At 47.1% G+C, this 19,134-nt stretch overlaps 1 protein-coding gene across 1 annotated transcript; it reads right to left on the reverse strand.

The window, feature by feature from the left end:
• Positions 1-383: 383 nt before the first annotated feature.
• On the reverse strand, positions 384-5,646 carry LRRC55 (leucine rich repeat containing 55). The gene is made up of 2 exons (XM_047774157.1): positions 4,384-5,646; positions 384-619 (listed from the first exon to the last, which is right to left on the reverse strand). Exons 1-2 carry the CDS (start codon positions 5,102-5,104, stop codon positions 384-386), a joined length of 957 nt encoding a protein of 318 aa, XP_047630113.1. The 5' UTR covers positions 5,105-5,646.
• Positions 5,647-19,134: the final 13,488 nt, after the last annotated feature.

Below are 19,134 nucleotides of genomic sequence, written 5' to 3' on the forward strand. Positions count from 1 at the left end.
TTGGATGACCCAGTTTACAAGCCACTTTGTAATTCTCTTGGACTTTTCTAGACACGGGTGATGAGCCCTCCTCTGAGCTTCCGTGACTATGTGCTTAGTGTGCTGATGAAAGGTCTTAAGGGAAGAGTTTTGGAATCTCTGTCCTCTACCAGAGGTAAGTGCCTTGAGGGGCGGGGTCTAGGTCAGATTCACCTAATGGTCCCAGTTCCTAGCACAGTGCCTGGCCCACAGTCGAAGCTCACACAAAGGTGGAGTCCTGACCTTGTTCGAGCCATGACAGAGGTGGATGGGGCCCCACAGAGCCAGAGCGGGCAGCCAGGGAGGGGGTCCAGTGGCCAGCGGCAGTGGTGGTCGGCAGCGTGGAGGGTCACCAGGCACCCATGTCAAATCTCTTCCTCTTCACTGGCCTTGCTCCAGCGGTGGCAGCAGTTGGCTGTGATGCCCAGGAGGAAATTGGTGGCCACGGATGCGATGGAGACCACGAAACCCACGAACGCGATGAAGAGGTAATCGTCCAGGGTCAGGGTCAGGTGGCAGGCTTTGAAGCTCTCCTCAGTGAGGGAGAAGAGTGGGGCGCCCTCGACTTCGGGGGGCCCCCGGCACTCAGCCAGCTGAGAATCTGCAACACAGACCCCAGGGAGGGTGAGGTGCCTGGAGGAGTCAGCGGAAAGGGAGCGCCCCCAGCCCTCCCAGGAGAAGTGGGGTTTCTACTGAGTTTCCTCCAAGTACCCAAAGCTGTACTCACCTTCTTGAGGGCCCTCAACAACCCTCAAGGAAGGTTTTTTATATCTACTTTATATCTATTTTTATTATCCTTAAAGAGACTTTAGTCACTTGCCTGAAGTTCAGTAGCCACGGCTAAAGGTGAATCTGGGTTTTTTGTGGGGTGTCCGTAACATCTCTTACAATAGCTTCCCAACTGGTTTCTAGGCTTCTGCCCTTAAACCATCTCGACACAGGTGGCTGAGCAATTCTTTTAAGCCTGAAGTCCTGCCATGTCACTCTTAGCTTGAACCCCTCCCCTGCCTTCCTCTCCTTCCCCCAAGGACCTTCCCCATCCTTCTCATTCTCCTCGTTTACGCTGCTTCATTCATGCCCACCTCTCAGTCACTCTTTCATCACCCAGAGCAAGTCCCCTTTCTCGGGGTGGGGAGGGGGGGCCCTCTGCCTTGGTCCCCTCGTGAGGATGCTTCTCCCTTGGGTCTCTGCACAGCCCAGTCCCTCACTTCCTTTGGGACTTTGCTTGAACATCACCTTTTCAGGGAAGCCTTCCTTATGATTCCACAAAAGAGCAACCCCCGCCTCACCTTTCTCCGGGCATTCTTTATTTTACCTACTTTGCTTAATTTTCACCAGTGTATTTATCACAGTTTGTTTATTATCTGTCTCGTCCCTTCAAACATGAGCTCTTCCTGTGGTATCCTTCGTCCCAGGATAGGGGCCTGTCCAAGGAAGTGGTCATTTAGCCTTTGTTAAATGAATATGTGAACGAATGACTCTGTCCAGCCTAAAAGCATTGGGTCTTCCTACTACTCCATGTGGCCTTTCCAGATCCCCTCAGTGTAGGGTTAAGAGAATGGACCCTGGAGCTAGTGACCTGGGTTCAAATTTCTTCTGTATCCACCCCCTAGCTGTATGATGTGTGTAAGTTATTTAACCCCCCTGTGTCTTGGTTTCTTCACCTGTAACATGACGATAGTAAAAGCACCCATGTCATAGGGTTGTAGTGAGGAGTCCATGAGTTTAGATAGATAATGATATCTTATGTTTTTATTATCATCCCAGGTTTGTCTTTCTGGGTGGGTCAGTGGCGGTCGTATTCTGCACGTAGACTTCTGTAGGAGGAGGGCCTCTCCTTCAGGGGGATAACTGTTCTCTCCATCATTCACGGTCCCACCTCATCCTTCCAGGGTCACTTGTACAGGTGCCTGGTGGTTATCAATGGTTTCATCTTTCTCTGTCTGGGAAGTGAGAATGGCAGGCAGGTAGCAGTTCTGCCATATGGTGCCAGGCATTGGCTTTCTAGTAGCCAGACATTTCTCTGTTCTATGGATAAATATTATTCAAGGTCTCATCTTGGGCAAGTATTTTTTTTTTTTTTTTTTGCTTTTCTGAAGAAAGGGGCAATGTAAGAAGGGGAAAATCTGAATTGTCCAAGAGAATCAACATGAAGGAATTTTTAAATGATGGAGCTTTTTAAATGATGTGGTGCATAAAAGCTGTATATAGTTTTTGAGGGCAAAGAATAAGATGATGAACTTGGATTGATCCTTTTGAGAAACAGACAAGGATCATTATCCTTAGAAATAGGGGAGTCAGGTTCAGAGGAAGGATCAACTTTCTCCACACCCCAGGTTGAGGGGTCTCTCTAGATTGTGTGGACAGTGCTCCAGACCCTGCCTAGGACAAGGTGGTGCCTGGAGTTGACCACTAAGGGGCTCTTCTCTTGGAACTAGAGGATGTCGAACCCCAGGGTCTATTGTGTGCGTGCGTGAGGTGGTGATGAGGCACGGCGAGGCTAGAGGATGTGGGGACAACCTGTAGAACTTGCAGCGTGCAGGACGGGAGCCAGGGGTGGGGGTGGGAGGAGGCTGACAAAGCCCTCTGCTAAGTCAAGGGACCCGTCTTGAAGTTGACTTATATCCCAGGAGAACTCTAGTGGGATTTGTTCAAAAGTGAGGGAATCCCATGAAGAAAAAGGGAGGAAGAGCATAAAAAGACAGTGGGAAGAAGATCATCTAGTCCTACCTCCACTGGCAAGGACACTTCCTGGAGAGCGTTATGTTGTGCAAAGTGTGTTCTGGGGAGGAACAGGGAAGCTGCGTCTCTAGCTGTGGCCAGTGGCCAGTCACTTTCCCTCTCTGAAGCTCTGGTCCCTTCCCTGTACTGACCTGAGCCTGCAGTGATGGGACTGATGGGACCTTGGGCCCCTGGCCTGCTCGGTAGGAGCCTGTGTTTCTTCTGCAGGGCAGCAGGGACCTTGAAGACCCCACAGCAGGAGGAGCCCCTTTGTGTGCAGGAAACAGCAAGCCCTTCCTCTCCTCAGTGCCCAGGAGAAGAGGGTGCAGCCGGCAGAGGGTGGGCCGCTGGGAGATGGCTCCAGGCAGCCTCCCCCTCCTGCCCCCTATCCTTGCCCCATTGCAGTCCCCAGCTATTCTGATTCCAGAGAACTTCCTCCCACAGCTCCGTGGGAACACTGGAATCGTGACCTACAGCCCCCTCCCCCCCAATCTATTTTGATCCTGGGCTCCCCACTCAGTCCTCTTCTCCCTCCCGCCTCATTCTGCACTGCTTGCTCTGAACACACTGTGAGCCCAGGCTCCGGGAGAGGCCCTGGGTGGTGCCCCCCATGAGGCCTATCCTCCTGCTGAGGCTCAGTGCTGCCACGCAGGCCAGCTGGGGATTGGGGGCCACAGGGGAACATTGACTGCCTGTGGGCCAGGCTTGGGCACCCATGGAACCTCCGTGATTCTGGCTCCTTCAGTTCCCGGTCCACCCACAGTTGGGTCTGGCTGGTTAAATGGCCACATCGCTTTCTCTTTTCAGATCTACCCCCCCATGTCCAGACCTTGCAAACTCTGTTGAAGCCCGTTGGTGAGCCCAGAACTGCAACCCTGATTCTTCAGGATACCACCAGACTGCCAGGGTTCGAAACCTGACTCCAACCTCTAATAGCTGTGGGATATTGGGCAAGTTACTGAACCTCTTTGTGCCTTGGTTTCCTTGTGCGTGTGTGTGTGTGTGTGTGTATCATCAGGGTTCTTAAGAGGATGAGATGAGCTAAAACATAATATATTTAGAGGCCTGACAGAGAGGAACTACTAAAATAAATAGTTTCTACTGCTTAGCACACTTAAAAAGCAGTCTGGTAGAGTAGAACAGAGCTCAGAAGTCAAATCAACTTGGGTTTTATCCATGTCTCTGCCACTTTCTAAATGAGTGACTCTGGCCAAGTCTTTTCATTATTTTAAATGTCAGTTTCTTCACCTGTAAGATGGGGACAATAAAAGTGGGGTCCAGGGAGACGACACCTGCCAAGTTCAAAGGTCATGCTGGGCACTCAGTAAATACTGTCGGTTATTTTGTTGTGAGCCACACAGAAAGTCCAACCCTGTCTATTATTAATGAGCTGTTCTTACTTGTTTGTTTCCTGTCTGCCTTATTAGGTCATAAGTATCGCGGGGCCGGGGGTAGCTGTCTGTTTCATCAGTGCGGGTCCCTAAGCCCAGAACACAGCAAGGACTTGGCAAATACTTGAGCAGTGCCAGGCCCAGGTGCACAAGGAGGGAGCCCGGGTCTGGGCCTTCACCACGTGCACAGGGTCTCAAGTCCCTTCCTCCCCTGCGAGCCTCTGTTGTCAGGGGGTAGGGCCCCCTCCCTTACCCGCTGTGCAGCGCTGGATACGGTTCCGCAGCCACTTCAGCAGGGGCTCCATGGTGCAGCCACACACCCAGGGGTTGCCACCGATCTGCAGGGTCACCAGCCCCGGCAGGCCCTCGAGGGCCTCGAGGCTGAGGAAGGCCAGGCCGCCGTAGCTGAGGTCCAGATCCCGGAGCTGCGCCAGGCCCTGGAAGGCGTGCGGGTGAACCCGACGCAGCCATGGGTTGTGGCTGAGGTCAATGTGCACGAGGCTGTGGGCCGCCTGGAACATGTCGGCCGGCACGTGGCTGAGGTTGTTGTAGCTCAGGTCCAGGTGTGCCAGGCGCTTGGCGTGGAGGAAGAGGCCCGGAGGCAGCTCTACCAAGGAGTTGTTGCGCAAATCCAGCACTCGGAGCTCCATGTAGCACGTGAGGTAGCCGGGTGGCACTGTGGAGATGCGGTTGTGGGCCAGGCTGAGGTTGCGGGTGTCCCTGGGCAGGTCTGGGGGCACGGAGAAGAGCCGCTGGCTGCTGCAGTCCACCACCTGATTATGGCATGTGCAAAGGACCGGGCAGCTGGTGCCCGCCTCTGAGGGCATCGCCCCAGCCACCAGCAGAAGGGAAATGAATAGCGTGGCTGGGTTAGGGGGTCCAGGCCAGGGCAGCTGGAACCAGGTGTCCCCCATCTCAGGCTGCTGGCAACCGCGGTGCTGAAGGGAGCCCATGGGGGCCGAGGCTGAGTCCATGGAATCAAGAGTCAGTGGCTCAGAAAGGCAGCTGCATCAAGGGCCAGAGCCCTGGAAGGTGGGGCTTGGAAACACGTGGTACCATTGCTCAAGCCTTTCCCAGGAGACACTAAGCACCCAAGGTCTCCCTGGGTGAGCTCCACAGGAAGTCCCCTTGGGAGCCTAGGAGACAGTATATCCAGCTGAGGTCTCCCAGGGATGACCAGAGAAGATGATCAAAACTTGAGAAAGGAAGGGGGCGAGGATGGGGCAGGACCAGCTGCCAGCAGATTGGGGAAGGGTTCCTGCAGGTCTTCTGTGCCCCTCTCGCTCATGACTGCTGGCTCCTCTTCTCTGGACTATATCTGAGAGGTGGGAGGGGGAGTGGAAAGTGCCTTTTAAAGGTCCTGGCACATCTGAAAACCCCCAGGCCCTGTCCCAAGTCTGGGACTGATTAGCAGGCCAGGGCTGTGTCTGAGTCTCCTGCACTCAAGGTCTCAGAGGCCATTTCTCTGGTGGCTCAGTGGGCTCTGGTCCAAGAGGGTCCTTTGTAGGTGTTTGGGGAAGGGAGCCCGGTGGGGGAGGGGGTCTCCATGGGCCTCTAAAAACCTCAATCCTCAGCCTCAGTGTATACTGAAATCCCCAGGGAGGCTTCTTTCCCCAGGGAGGGGAGGACCCCAGGAGAGCCCCGCTGTTGGCTGATGCGGCTGGAAAAAGCCATGTGTCCCTGAAGTGCAGGATGAGGGTCAGCTAGGAGAGCTCAGGTGACTGGTTTCCGGAGCCCACATCTCTCCCGCGGCTGGACTCTGTGTTCAGCAGGCGGAAGCAGAATTCCCTGTGTCAACAAGGAGCGCACTCAGGCAGAGAAAGCCACTGCCCCCTCTTCCCTGCTGTCCTCTCTCCTCGGTTCCTTGACGCCTCTCCCCCTTCCGCTTTGACACCAACCACAAAGTTCTCTGCCTACTGCCTCTCCAGTGTGGGCAACAGACTCCATCCTCACGTTGCTGTCTCTCACTAACCTTCCCGCCCCGACCCACCCTCTGCCTGGGTGTCTGTCCTGGGCTGGATGCATTTGCTGCTTCTCCTAGCCCCACCCCCACGCCTCAGCACCAAACACCCCACCTTTGAATAACTCTCTAAGAAAAAATGCACACACGCTCTGGCCGTTTGCACACCCCTTTTCCTCACTCCTAGCAGTCCCATCTCCCTCTCTCACATACATGCATGCACACACACACACACACACTCTCTCTCTCTCTCTCACACACCCGTGCATTGTTCTTCTGCGACTCCCCCATATTTCGCCCTGCCCTGCTCTCACACATCCCCGGTTTTCTCTCCTGCTTCCTTCTGCACATGCACTCCTGCAGAGCCCCCTTGCAGGACTGCCCCACCATCTTTCACCCCTGGTGCACACCCATAATCCCAGCATCCTTTTCCACAAACATTCCACTCTCCCCTCTGGCCCCGGCTGGAGCCCACACCCACACTTGGTCAGGCAGAGAGGCTGAGCGTGATGACACACCCAGTGTCTCAGCCCGCCATCCACCCCGCATCCTCTGTGGCCCCTCGCTCCTCTGGTGCCCACTTGCTGTCCTCTCTTGTCCTCCCCTCACCCCCTCGTCGGAACTGCCTCTCTTCTTACTGCTTCCAGCCTCAATCCCGCCCACTGGGAAATCACCCCAGCTTCTCTTAACCAGACTCATTTTTCTGAGCCCCAAGGTCTTCCCATGCTCTCCCACAGACCCTCAGCAGCCCACTTACTCTGTTCCAAGGACACAGCCATCCATCGGCAGCAGACGCGGGTCTCCCTCCCTCATCCTGGAATTCCCCGCTTGCTGCTTCAGGAGAACAGATTGCCTCCCAGGCTCGTCCCCTCCCCCGGCCTCTCCTCCTCCATGGCTCCTGGATCCCGGGGCAGCATCCTCTGGGGTTCCCCGTCCTGTGGTCCCTGTGCCTTTTCCCTTCTTCTACTCAAAAGGGGAATCGGAGAGAGGATGCTTAGAAGAAAGTTCACAGAATCCCATTGCTTCTTCCTGAAACTCAGCTGGTGCTGAGGCTGCTGGGGTATGTGGCTTCCGCCAGGTCCTCTCCTCCCTCCCTCTTGCTTCCCTCTCTCCCCCTCCTCTCTCCCTTTTTTCGCTCCCTTTTTTTCCTCGAGGGCCAGGTACTGACGTATCACTGTCTCTTAGCAACTGCCTCCACATCTCTGAGCAACAGGAGAGCTGGCTATGGACCCCACCAAGATGAGAGAGAAGAGAACGAAGCAGTCACAGAATCCATACCTGTGGGATCCTAGTGATGGGCAAAGGAGAAGGGGCGACGGGGGTAGACAGGGCAGGACAGGGGCAGGGGGAGATGAGTGGGCAGGGAAAGCGGGCAAAAGAGCCCAGTGGGAGAGACTGGAGTAGGGGCAAAGGCATGGATCTGGAATCTGAGAAAGAGGAAGGGGAGCTTAAGGGCATCACTCCCAGAAGGGAGGGCTGAGAATGGAGCAAGGGACAGAGTGGGGAGTTGGGGAGAAACTGGGGGAGACAGTAAAGATATGAATGAGGATGGAAAGAAAAAAAAAAGTACATGAGACAAGTTTACTCACTCGATGGGATATATCTATATAGCATGTTTCCCTGGATCTCAGTGTATTTTGGTTACTAGGTGCCAGGTGACTGCACTGGCTCAGGGCTCGTCAGGGATAATTACAGGAAGGTAGGACTTTTCTAGGTTCTTTAATGGTCCCTAAGTCCTGACCCTATGAACTCTGAGAGCCTTGAGAAGTAAAGGATCAACTGCCACTTCCAGGTGGGGTACCTGGAGCTGTGGACACAGATCTATCTCTAGGGGAGTGAAAGTTGCCAGAAAAACTGTGGTCTGCATTTTATACTTTACTTATTTTCAGAGGGTGTATTATTTTTGTTATGCTTACCAGTTAAGTTATTCTTTTTACTATGCTATATAAAATATTTAATGGTTAAAAAAAAAAAAGAAAAAGAAAAACTGTGGTCTGTTCCCTTTCCCCAGACCCAGGGACTCTGCAGTTCTGTTTCTGTCTCTCCAAACCCTCTGCTCCCTCCCACCCCAGACTGACTTCAGCTGAATGAGGGTGAAGTCTTTGCACCATCTTTTTTCTTGCGGCCTGTGGAACAAGTCTCTTGCTGCCCTGCATTTAAAAAACCAGCTTGTAACGAACCCAATTAATATCCACCAGCATGCAGGTTCGATCCCTGGCCTTACTCCATGGATTAAGGAGCTGGCATTTGCTGTGAGCTGTGGTGTAGGCTGCAGATGCAGCTCAGATCTGGCATTGTTGTGGTTGTGGCATAGGTTGGCAACTATAGCTCCAATTAGACCCCTAGCCTGGGAACTTCCATATGCCATCATTGCAGCTCCAAAACCAGCTTGAGGATAACCAAAGTACTTTTCTGTACACCTGAAACTCACACAACATTGTAAATCAACTACACTTCAATTAACAAAACAAAACTAAAAAAACTTAGAGCTTAAAAAAAAACCCCAAACAAACAAAAAACAGCTTGACTAGTTGGTTTGGTCAAAGGGCTGGCTCATTTCTTCTCTTCGTAATTGGTTATTGTGCACTCACTGTATGTTGGGTGCTTGGTTACATGGTGGGCATATAGTTACTGGTAAGGTGGATGTAGACTCGGCCCTTATAAGGGCTAACTCATATATTAATAAATACAGAGCTAATGTCAGTTCTTTTTTTTTTGTCTTTTTTTTGTCGTTGTTGTTGTTGTTGTTGTTGTTGCTATTTCTTGGGCCGCTCCCGCGGCACATGGAGGTTCCCAGGCTAGGGGTTGAATCGGAGCTGTAGCCACCGACCTATGCCAGAGCCACAGCAACGCAGGATCCGAGCCGCGTCTGCAACGTACACCACAGCTCACGGCAACGCCGGATCATTAACCCACTGAGCAAGGGCAGGGACCGAACCCGCAACCTCATGGTTCCTAGTTGGATTCGTTAATCACTGCGCCACGACGGGAACTCCTAATGTCAGTTCTATGTGTTCACGTGGTGGATCTGGGTCTGTTTGAGTAATATTTGAGATCTTTGGGGGAAATGGAAATGGGGCAATAGAAAACAAGCGTCATGCTGTACAGATCCCGGGCCTTTATAGGGTTCTCAAAATCGCAATCTTCTCTAAACATGCTTCTTTTTCCTGTATGGCCGTCAATGGTCTGCTTCCTTTCCTGCTGTCCTCTCTCATAACAAGGTCATCTTGACTCTTTCATGTCATACGGTGTCTATGGCAGGGGAGCAAGGTAGCCACTTCATATTTATGGACTGAGTTGGCGGAGGTAAGATCCAATTTGTATTGCCCTCCCTCCCTAAAGAAGGAAACGGTCATTCAACTCATTTTTTTTTTTCCTTTTTATGCCACTCCTGTGTCATAGGAAAGTTCCCTGGCCAGGGGTCACATTGGAGCTGCAGCTGCCGACCTACGCCACTGCCACAGCAACCCTGGATCCTAAACCCCTTGAGCGAGGCCAGGGATCGAACCTGCATCCTCACCAAGACAACATCAGATTCTTAACCCACTGAGCCACCATGGGAACTCCTGTTCGACTCATTTATGAGCTTAGAAATAAAATCTTAATCCTAACATACAAAACACAGCAACACATTGAAACAAATGACCCATTATAAACAAGAAAAGCAAAGGTACTGTAATCCTTGATTAACACGAACTGAAAAATGGTAGAAAACAATTATCTTAATGAAGGCTAATAAGAAAGGTAAGCAGTACATTTTAATATTTAATGTTGATTAGAGGCACATTAAAACAAATAAAAAAGAATTGAGGGTTTCTTCCTTTACATAATATGTTTAGAATTAGAATGAATACTATGACTGAAGGAAAATATTTGTGACAGCTTCCTTAAAAAATAGGACCTAGGTAAGAATGCCTCATCACTTGAAACTACCATTTTCTGACCTATAAAATCAGAACAATACGAATGGCACCTAATTCATGGGGTTGTTTTAGGTTACCTGAGGTACCATTACTAGAGTACTTAGAACAGAATATAGCAAGCACTGCAGATGCGTCTGTCTGTTTAATGAACAAATGAAATGGAGTAAAATAAAACAAACAGCAGAGTACAAAATTGCTAAAGCAGTTATGCAGCAGGGAAAACATACGGTGCAAAAATGACAAATGAAGAAAGGACAAGATCACATTTGCAGATGATTTGAATGTATTCTTGTGCAAGATAAATCCCAAAACCTTTGAGAAAATCCCAACTCGAAAACATCTTGCGTGTGTCTTCTGTAAAAGTAAAGTTAAATAGGGGTAGTTATCTTTTAAATGATTTTTTTTAACATAATCATTCTCTAATTTAAGTATTTAATCTTGTTTCTCAAACTGGTGCCTCATGGTACACTGGGCGCTGTGAGAAAAATGTTGGTTCTCAAATGAGTTTGAGAAACATTGAATTAAACAAAATGAAACAGATTTATTTATTGCAAGATTTCACAGAGGCTTTAGTGTGCAAAATGTTCATGGCCACCCACCAAAGGAAAGGGCTGAGGAAGGGCGAAGGATGTATATAATATCCGGCATTGCCCTTGTGCTGGGTGGCTGGCTACTCCCCCAGGCAAAAGGACTTTCTCCTACATGGTGGCAGCCTTGCTGTGGGAGTGATTTGATTTTGAACCCCAGTGGAATAATAAATTATTATGTATTATGGCCTTCCGGGGTCTCCTGCAAGTTACTGAACCCATGACTGTTCAATCACAAATGTCAAGGATTTACCTCTACAGGGAAAACACACAGAAATTAATCTACAAGTTGTAGATATAAGGGAATGGAACAGTCACTTTCATTATTATTATGACTTCTTGACACACATGGTAAATTCATTGTCATAATAACAGAAAACCTTTATCTACATGAGAATTAATTTAACCTGCCACATAAGAAATTCGTTCAAGGGAAAATTGTGAAACCCTGGTAGAATGAAGATACAGGGAGAAATGGGAAGCTCATCTCTCCAGCTGCTGCAAAATCTTTCAACAATAAGAAAGATGACTCTGCTTTCTACGTGATAATACTTGAATGAAGTATTTAGCAGAATCTGGTGAACTGGTAGCAAAAGCCATCTGGCGGGGGTGTGGGGAAAGGGCAAGAAAACACAGATGATGTTAATAAAGAGAAGACGATGATAATGGGAAATGCTTACAAGTAATGACAACGCATTTACCTAACAAAAAATTTAAAATAGATTATCAACGGAAAGTAATTCAATGGCTTCACGCAATCGTTGTGCTTTGGAAAATGACCCCGGGAGAGACTATACTTTGAGAAAGTCCTTCTCCCTATTAGAAAACAGAAAATAGAAGATATAAAGCAAAATCACCATGTTGAAAGTAATCACAGACTAAAAACTCTTACTGAGATTTTAGCACCATATTTCATTCTTATACATTGAAAAAACTTCAAATGGTCCAAAGAATAAAAACAGAGAAACAAGAACAAAATACAAATCAAGAAGAGAACAGAGTAGCCCCTTTATCCTTGCTGCGGAGAGAAGCTAACTTTCTGTGTGTTGAAGAAATGGAGAATGTCATTAGAGACAGGATGGCTTTTACGCACACAACATTGACAGACAACAAGGTTTCATTGAGCAAACAATGCTAAAACAAAATCAGAGAGAAAGAAAGGAAACAAACTCAATGGAGAAACAGACTTTCAACATAAGTGACTTGAAATAATCCATGCAATGTATATTTTTTCATGCAAAGTATGTTAAGAAATGCTACAAATACCGTCCTTACAAATTGACATAATGCATAAATCTCTCTGATGCAAATTCAGAAAATAAAACATTATATATATTAATTATAGCTCAGTAAAAAACAAAACAAAAGAACCGCCAAACATTGTATGGGCAAGATTTTAGGATGGTTCCTGTGGTAGGCAGAACAACAACCCCTCCCAAATATTTTTATTTTTATGAAGTTTGTGAACATTTTACCTTATATAGCAAAAGGAACTTTGGATGTGATTAAAGTAAGATTCTTAAGATGAGAAGATTAGCCTGGGTCACTCAGGAGTGTCCAATGTAGCATAAGGATCCTGAAAAGGGAGAGAGGGAACAGAGTCAGAGGAGGAGAAGTGAGGATGGAAGCAGATGTTGCAGATGGTACCTGCTGGCTTTGTGGTTGGAGGAAGGGGCCATGAGTCAAGGGATGTAGGCAGCCTCTAGAAGCTAGGAAAAAGCAAAGAAAGAGATTCTTTCCTAGAGCCTCCAGATGGAACGTAGCCCTGGTGACTGATTGTAGGCTTGTGACCTCCAGACTAGTAAGATAATAATCGTATGTGGTTTTAAGCCACTAAGTTTGTGGTAATTTGTTACAGCAGAAATAGGTAATTAACACAGTCCTTGAGAGTCCCATCCCCCGGTGTAGATGCCTCATATAATCTCCTCGCTGTGAGTTCCTGCAACATTTGTGGATATGATGTGAAATTGCTCCTGTGATGACCCCAACAGTCAGTTGACTTTGTGTTAATCAAAAGGGAAACTGTCCAGTTTGGCAATACCTAATCAGGCAAGCCCTTAACATGGCATGGGACCTTCCTGAAAGGTATCTGAGGGATATTGCTAGCTCTAAAAATGAGGAAGAGAGCATATGGAAAGAACCTAAGAGTCCTCTAGTTGCTGAGATTGATCCCTGACTAACAGCCAGCAAGAAAATGGGAACCTCAGTTCTACAACAGCAAGGACCTGAATTCCCCCAATGAGTTTGGAAGATGACTCACAGCTTCAGATGACAACACAGCTGGCCAACACCTTAACTTCAGCCTCATAAAATAATACCTTGGGTAGCAAGCCCAGTTATGCTGTGCCAGAACTTCTGACCTATGGAGCTATGAGCTAATCATCATTTAAGCCACTAAGAGTGTGGTCATTTGTTATGCAGCATAGAAGACTAGTACAAAGCGTGGGAAAAGGCACAATTTCACTAGCAGTTAAATGCATGAAAATCCCCATTTTGTGACAGTAACAATAAATATGTCTGCAGAACTCCATGAGCTGAATATGGGGGAGCATCTGTACACATCCTGCAGGCACTGGGCATTGGCTCAGGCCCACTCAGGAAATTGCTGGTCTCTTTGACCTGGCAATTAGCAAGAAATTAGTTCATATAGAAATATTCATAGCAGGAATATTTATGGTAATGAAAAAAATGGAAATAATATGAATGCTTAGCAACGGAGGGTGCTAAGCAAACATTATATTGATACAAAAGAAATACCATGGAGAGCATCATTAATTGTAGTCTCCTGATGGGCAATACTGCTGCCTGGAAAGCATGTAGAATCATGTTAACTGAATAAAGCAGAGGATTAGCTAAGTCATAATTCCTCTGCCGCTTACTAGCTGTGTGTGTGCTTAGGCTAGTTAGCTAGACTTACAGTGTTCAATTTTCTCATCTCTAAAATGGGTGTGATTTTAGTTTCAAAAGAGGCAATACATGCAGAACCTAACACAGTTCCTTTCCTTTCTAAAAGCTCCCCGAATCAGCTGTTACCACCACTATCTGTATCATTATACAAAAGTGGATTGGATGCCTCCTGTGCTTCACTTTTTAAAATCTCTTGATTCGACCTGGGAGGCAATATTCCATGGTGGGAAGCTATGTGACATAGTGGTTACAGCAAGGGCTGTGGAATACTAATAACAATAAATCCAACTTAGAATTATTATGAGAATTAAATGACCTACGAAAAATGGATCAGAGTGCCTGGCACACAGTCAGCTCTCAACAAACTATAACTATTATTATTATTATTATTATTTTAGGAGAGGGTTGATGGAGGTGAGCATGGAACCACATCTCAAATCACAGCACTTGTTCTTAGGCAATAACCCCAGCCCATCCTTTTAACGTGTGACCTGTTCACCATTGCTTCCTGTTTCTTGGTTCCTGGATCCCTGGTCTGGTTTTTAAGCTCTTTTGATGTTTGCCTCCTGCCCCTGCCTCAGTGATCCTCCACATCACCCCTTTGGACTGGATGTTAACATCCTGCATTGTTCCTGGCGACTTCAGAGGGTGTGTGTGTGTGTGCGCGCGCGCGCGTGCATGCGCGCACGCATATTTGTGTGGATGTGTGTGTGGAGGGACAGGGAACAGAGAGGGTGGATGTACATACTTTGGGGACATAAACAGCAAAATCTCAAATTGCATGCCTTAAGGTAAGGTGCATTCATCTACAATGTGATTGGCAACTGGCTCCTGCTCTCTGCCCCACTCCCCAGCCCCCACCCCCACCTCGAGGGGAGGGAAGTGGGGAGAGAAGGCAAGTAGAGGTGGGGAATGAAGGGTGGGTGGAAAGTAGCTTCTTTTATCACCCAGTATCCTGTTGGCCAGATCTTAACTGGAGCCACTGCCACTGTCCTGCAAGTCCCAGGCGGGTATGAGGCTCAGAATTGTTCCCGCTGATATACAACCTAAGTTGTCAAGTGTTTATCAAGTGTGTTTCTGCGAATAGCTAAATTTATTAAAATTAGGAATTGCAACTCTCTGCTTTGTCTTTATTATTTTAAAATTTTATTTATTTTAAAGTATAGTTGATTTACAATGTTGTGTCATTTCTGCTGTACAGCAAAGTGACCCAGTCATGTATGCATGCACACACACACACATTCTTTTTGTCATATTATCGTCCATCATGTTCTATCACAAGAGTTATAGTTCCCTGTAGGATATGTTCTCTTTCTTATCTTCCATCATGGTCTATCCAAAGAGACTGGATAGACTTCCCTGTGCTATACAGCAGGACCTCATTGCTTATCCATTCTAAATGCAATAGTTTGCATTGACTAACCCCAAACTCCTAGTCCATCCTCTCTGCTTTTTTTTTTTACTCACTTCTCTCAGGAGCTCTCAATGTACTGATATCTTCACCTGTCTTGTCTCCATCGCTAAACTGTGGGAAATTTGTGGGCAAGGGCAGAGCCATGTTTATATTTTTTCACGACCGTCTAGTGCATAATAACCACGGGAACTTTGTAAGACTTTGTGGCATGAATGAGTGAATGTACTCTTAAGCGTCAGATGAGCTGCACATGTTGCTGGGCGCCCTTGGCTGGAAGCGGTTAAAGCTGGCTGAGGCAGGCTTGTGCTGAGTAAATGCCTATCTAGGAAGATGACCCTTCTGGCCGTAACTGCAAGAGAGGCTTCTGGAGGCTGATAGAGGACATAGAAGTGGTTGTAAAGGGGTAAAATAACAGATCGGACTTTACACTCAATTTCCAGCAGAGTAGGAGGTGGAAACAGCAAATGTTGTCACTTTGAGATCCTATTGAGAGAGGTCACATTTACTATGGTGGGAGAGAGGTTGGGGACCAGAGGAAAGGGACTGACCACTTCCTTGGTTGGCCAGAGTTGACCAGCACAGAGAGAAAAAGGAACATACATATATTGAATAGCTAGACTATCCTATTTCACAGACAGAGTGACTAAAATTCAGCCAGTTATTTAACACATATTTATTGAGCACCTACTCTATTCCAGACCCTGTTCTAGGAATGGAGTGCAGCCAGGTTTGATGTGTAGGCGATGTGCACCTGTATAGAACAAGGGGCCAACATCTTCTCTGGCTGGTCAGTGTCCATGATGGCTGGGGGTACATGCGTTGACTGTCCCTGGTTGAACAAAACAAAGCCCCTGGTCCCTTGGTGCCCACTTTAAGGTTGGAGCAGACAGATGACGAACACATACACAAACAAAATAAGGCAGGGGGGGATAAGTGTGGTGAAGGAAAACAAATTGGAGGACCAGGGGTAGAGGTTAGTAATCTGCCTTTGATTTCAGATCTAAAAGGGCGGAACCTGGGCTTGAAGGATTCTAATCCATCAAGGTCAAGGCTGACTGCTTGGCCTCTCTATCCACATGGCCTGTGAGGAAGGGGCTGTGGAAGCAGGTGGCTACACACCTATAGTCCTTCCTAAAGGACTTAGAAAGAGAGAACTTCTGGGAATGTAAATTAGTACAACCACCATGGAAAACGGTATGGAGGCACCTTAGAAAACTAAATATAGAGCTACCACAGGACCTCGCAATACCACTCCTGGGAATATATCTGGACAAAACTTTCCTTGAAAAAGGTATGTTCATTGCAGCACTATTCACAATAGCCAAGACATGGAAACAACCTAAATGTCCGTTGACGGATGAATGGATTAAGAAGATGTGGTATATATACATATGGAATACTACTCAGCCATAAGAAAGAACAAAACACCATTTGCAGCAATATGATGGAACTAGAGACTCTTATACTAAGTGAAGTAAGTCAGCAAGAGAAAGACAAACACCATATGATGTCACTTAAATCTGGAATCTAATATATGGCACAAATGAAACTTTCCACAGAAAAGAAACTCATGGACTTGGAGAACAGACTTGCGGTTACCAAGGGGGAGGGGGAAGGAGTGGGATGGATTGGGAGTCTGGGATTAATGCATTCTATTGCATCTGAAGTGGATAAGCAATGAGACACTGCTATGTAGCACAGGGAACTATACCTAGTCACTTGTGATGGAATATGATGGAGGATAATGTGAAAAAAAGAATATATATATATACATGTGTGTGTGTGTGTGTGTGTGTGTGTGTGTGTGTGTGTGTGTGTATGATTGGGTCACTTTGCTGTACAGTGGAAATTGACAGAACACTGTAAATCAACTATAATAGAGAAAATAAAAATCATAAAAAATTAAAAAAAAGAGAGACTGTTTCCAAAGTTGGCCATCAAATATTTATGGAGCTCCTACTATGTACCAAGCACCATGCCAAGCACTGGAATACAGCAGTGACGAAAACAGGTGAGGGAGTTTCCATTGTGGCTCAGCAGAAAGGAACCTGACTAGTATTCATGGATGCGGGTTTGATCCCTGGCCATGCTTAGTGGGTTAAGGATCTGGTGTTGCTGTGGTGTAGGCTGCAGACACAGCTCAGATCCCATGTTGCTGTGGCTATGGTGTAGGCTGGCAGCTGTAGCTCCAATTTGACCCCTAGCCTGGGAACTTCCATGTGCTGCAGGTGCAACCCTACAAAAAGGATAAAAAAAAGGAAACAGGTAAGGTTTCCCCTGCTTGGGGAAGGGGGGGTGCAGGGGAAAAACATGCAGCCATAAAAAAGAATGAAATAGTGCCATTTGCAGCAATGTGGATGGACCTAAAGATGATCAAACCAAGTGAAGTAAGTCAAAGACAAATCCATACCATGTCGCTTCTTTGTGGAATCTAATAAAATGATGCAAATGAACTTCTATACAAAAGAGAAACAGACCGACAGACATAGAAAACAAACTCATGGTTACCAAAGAGGAAAGGGGGGGAAGGGATAAATTAGGAATTTGGGATTAACCTATAAACACACACACACACACACACACACACACACACACACAATAGGTAACCAACAAGCACCTACTTATAGGACAGGGAACTACATTTAATATTTTGTAGCGACCTATAAGGGAAAAAAATCTGAAAAAAATGTATGTATGTATAACTAAATCGCTTTGCTGTACACCCAAAATTAACACACTATAAATGAACTATGTACTTCAATAAAAATCCTAAATAATTGTAAAGATACCAAGTGCTTCAAAGGGAGGATACAGAATGGTCCAGGGAGGTAAAAGCAGGGCTCCCTCTTCTCATGGGGTTGTAGAGTGGGGGTGGGTGGGGGTGGGAACGGTGGGAAGACCTCCATGCATTAGCTAGCAGATTTACCCAGCCCCCTTCCTGTGCCCTGTGAATGGTGTTATTCATAAGCTCATTAACTTTGGCTATTTTTCCGAGTTACAGATATTAACTTTATTAGAGAATCTTTTTGTGCTTCTACAAGCTATTTATTGTTAACATCGTGTGGTGTCGTTTTACGCATTAGAGGCTTTTGCATCTCTCAGGTGAGATAACTAGCTTCGTTCTATGAAATATAGATTTTAATGAACTGAAAGGCAATAAGGAGGAAGACATTACTTCTCCCAAGTTCTCTGAATATAATCAAGAGGGCAGTAAAGTGTATGCAGTGGGCTTATAAAAACAACTTTGCAGTAATGACTGATCAACATATCCAGTTCTTTACAACTTATTTGATATAGCCTTTGATGGCACTGCTGTAGTCATTGCCTATAGAAAATGCTCTACTTAGAAATTCCCTTGGATTCTTGCTTGAAATTCAACCCCTCTTTCTTCTCTAGCTCTGTAGAGAAATGTAAAAATATGGTTAAGAGTAGTTCCTGTAGTGGCTCAGCGGGTTAAGGACCTGACTAGTATCCATGAGGATGCGAGTTCTATCCCTGGCCTTGCTCAGTAGGTTAAGGATCCAGCATTGCCATGAGCTGTGGTGTAGGTCTCAGATGTGGCTTGGATCTGGCATTGCTGTGGCTGTGGCATAGGCTGGCAGCTCCAGCTCCAGTTGGACCCCTAGCCTGGGAACTTCCATATGCCACGGGTGTGGCCCTAAAAAGACAAAAAAAAAATATGGTTAATATAAACTCATTGATTTTGAAGAGCTTCACCTCTGCCTGTCTGGTTCCCTACATATTCCTTCCTTTGTCAGTGCCTGTTGGGGCTGGGTGTCTCCAAGATCTTTTCCATTTGTGATTCTGATACTGTCCAGATGCTCTGAGAGGGTGGGGACTCCACAGCCAGGCCACGGTGCAGCTCCTATTAACCAGCAGCCAAATCTGAATCATCCCTCTGACCCGTTCATTCAGGGCAGATGACTTCTTCCAGGCACCCTTTAGAAATCGGGGAAGAGGATGGTGGGACGGAGGCCAGATCCGGCCCTGGGATTCTCTGGAAAAGGGGAGCTGCAGTGCTGAAGGAAGACGAGGTGAGAGGCAAGCCTGGGGAAAAGATGCCTGTTTATAGGATGATTATGGATAAGTCTTGCCAAGCAAAGTCTCACCTGGAGTTACAATGAGGTCATGGCCAACTTTGTGACCTACGACCTTGCTCCATCTTACCTGTCCACCTGGATAAAAGTGCACCATCTATCTCTTGTTTCAGGCA

The sequence above is a fragment of the Phacochoerus africanus genome, chromosome 4, assembly GCF_016906955.1.
Source record: "Phacochoerus africanus isolate WHEZ1 chromosome 4, ROS_Pafr_v1, whole genome shotgun sequence".
Lineage (NCBI taxonomy): Eukaryota > Metazoa > Chordata > Mammalia > Artiodactyla > Suidae > Phacochoerus > Phacochoerus africanus.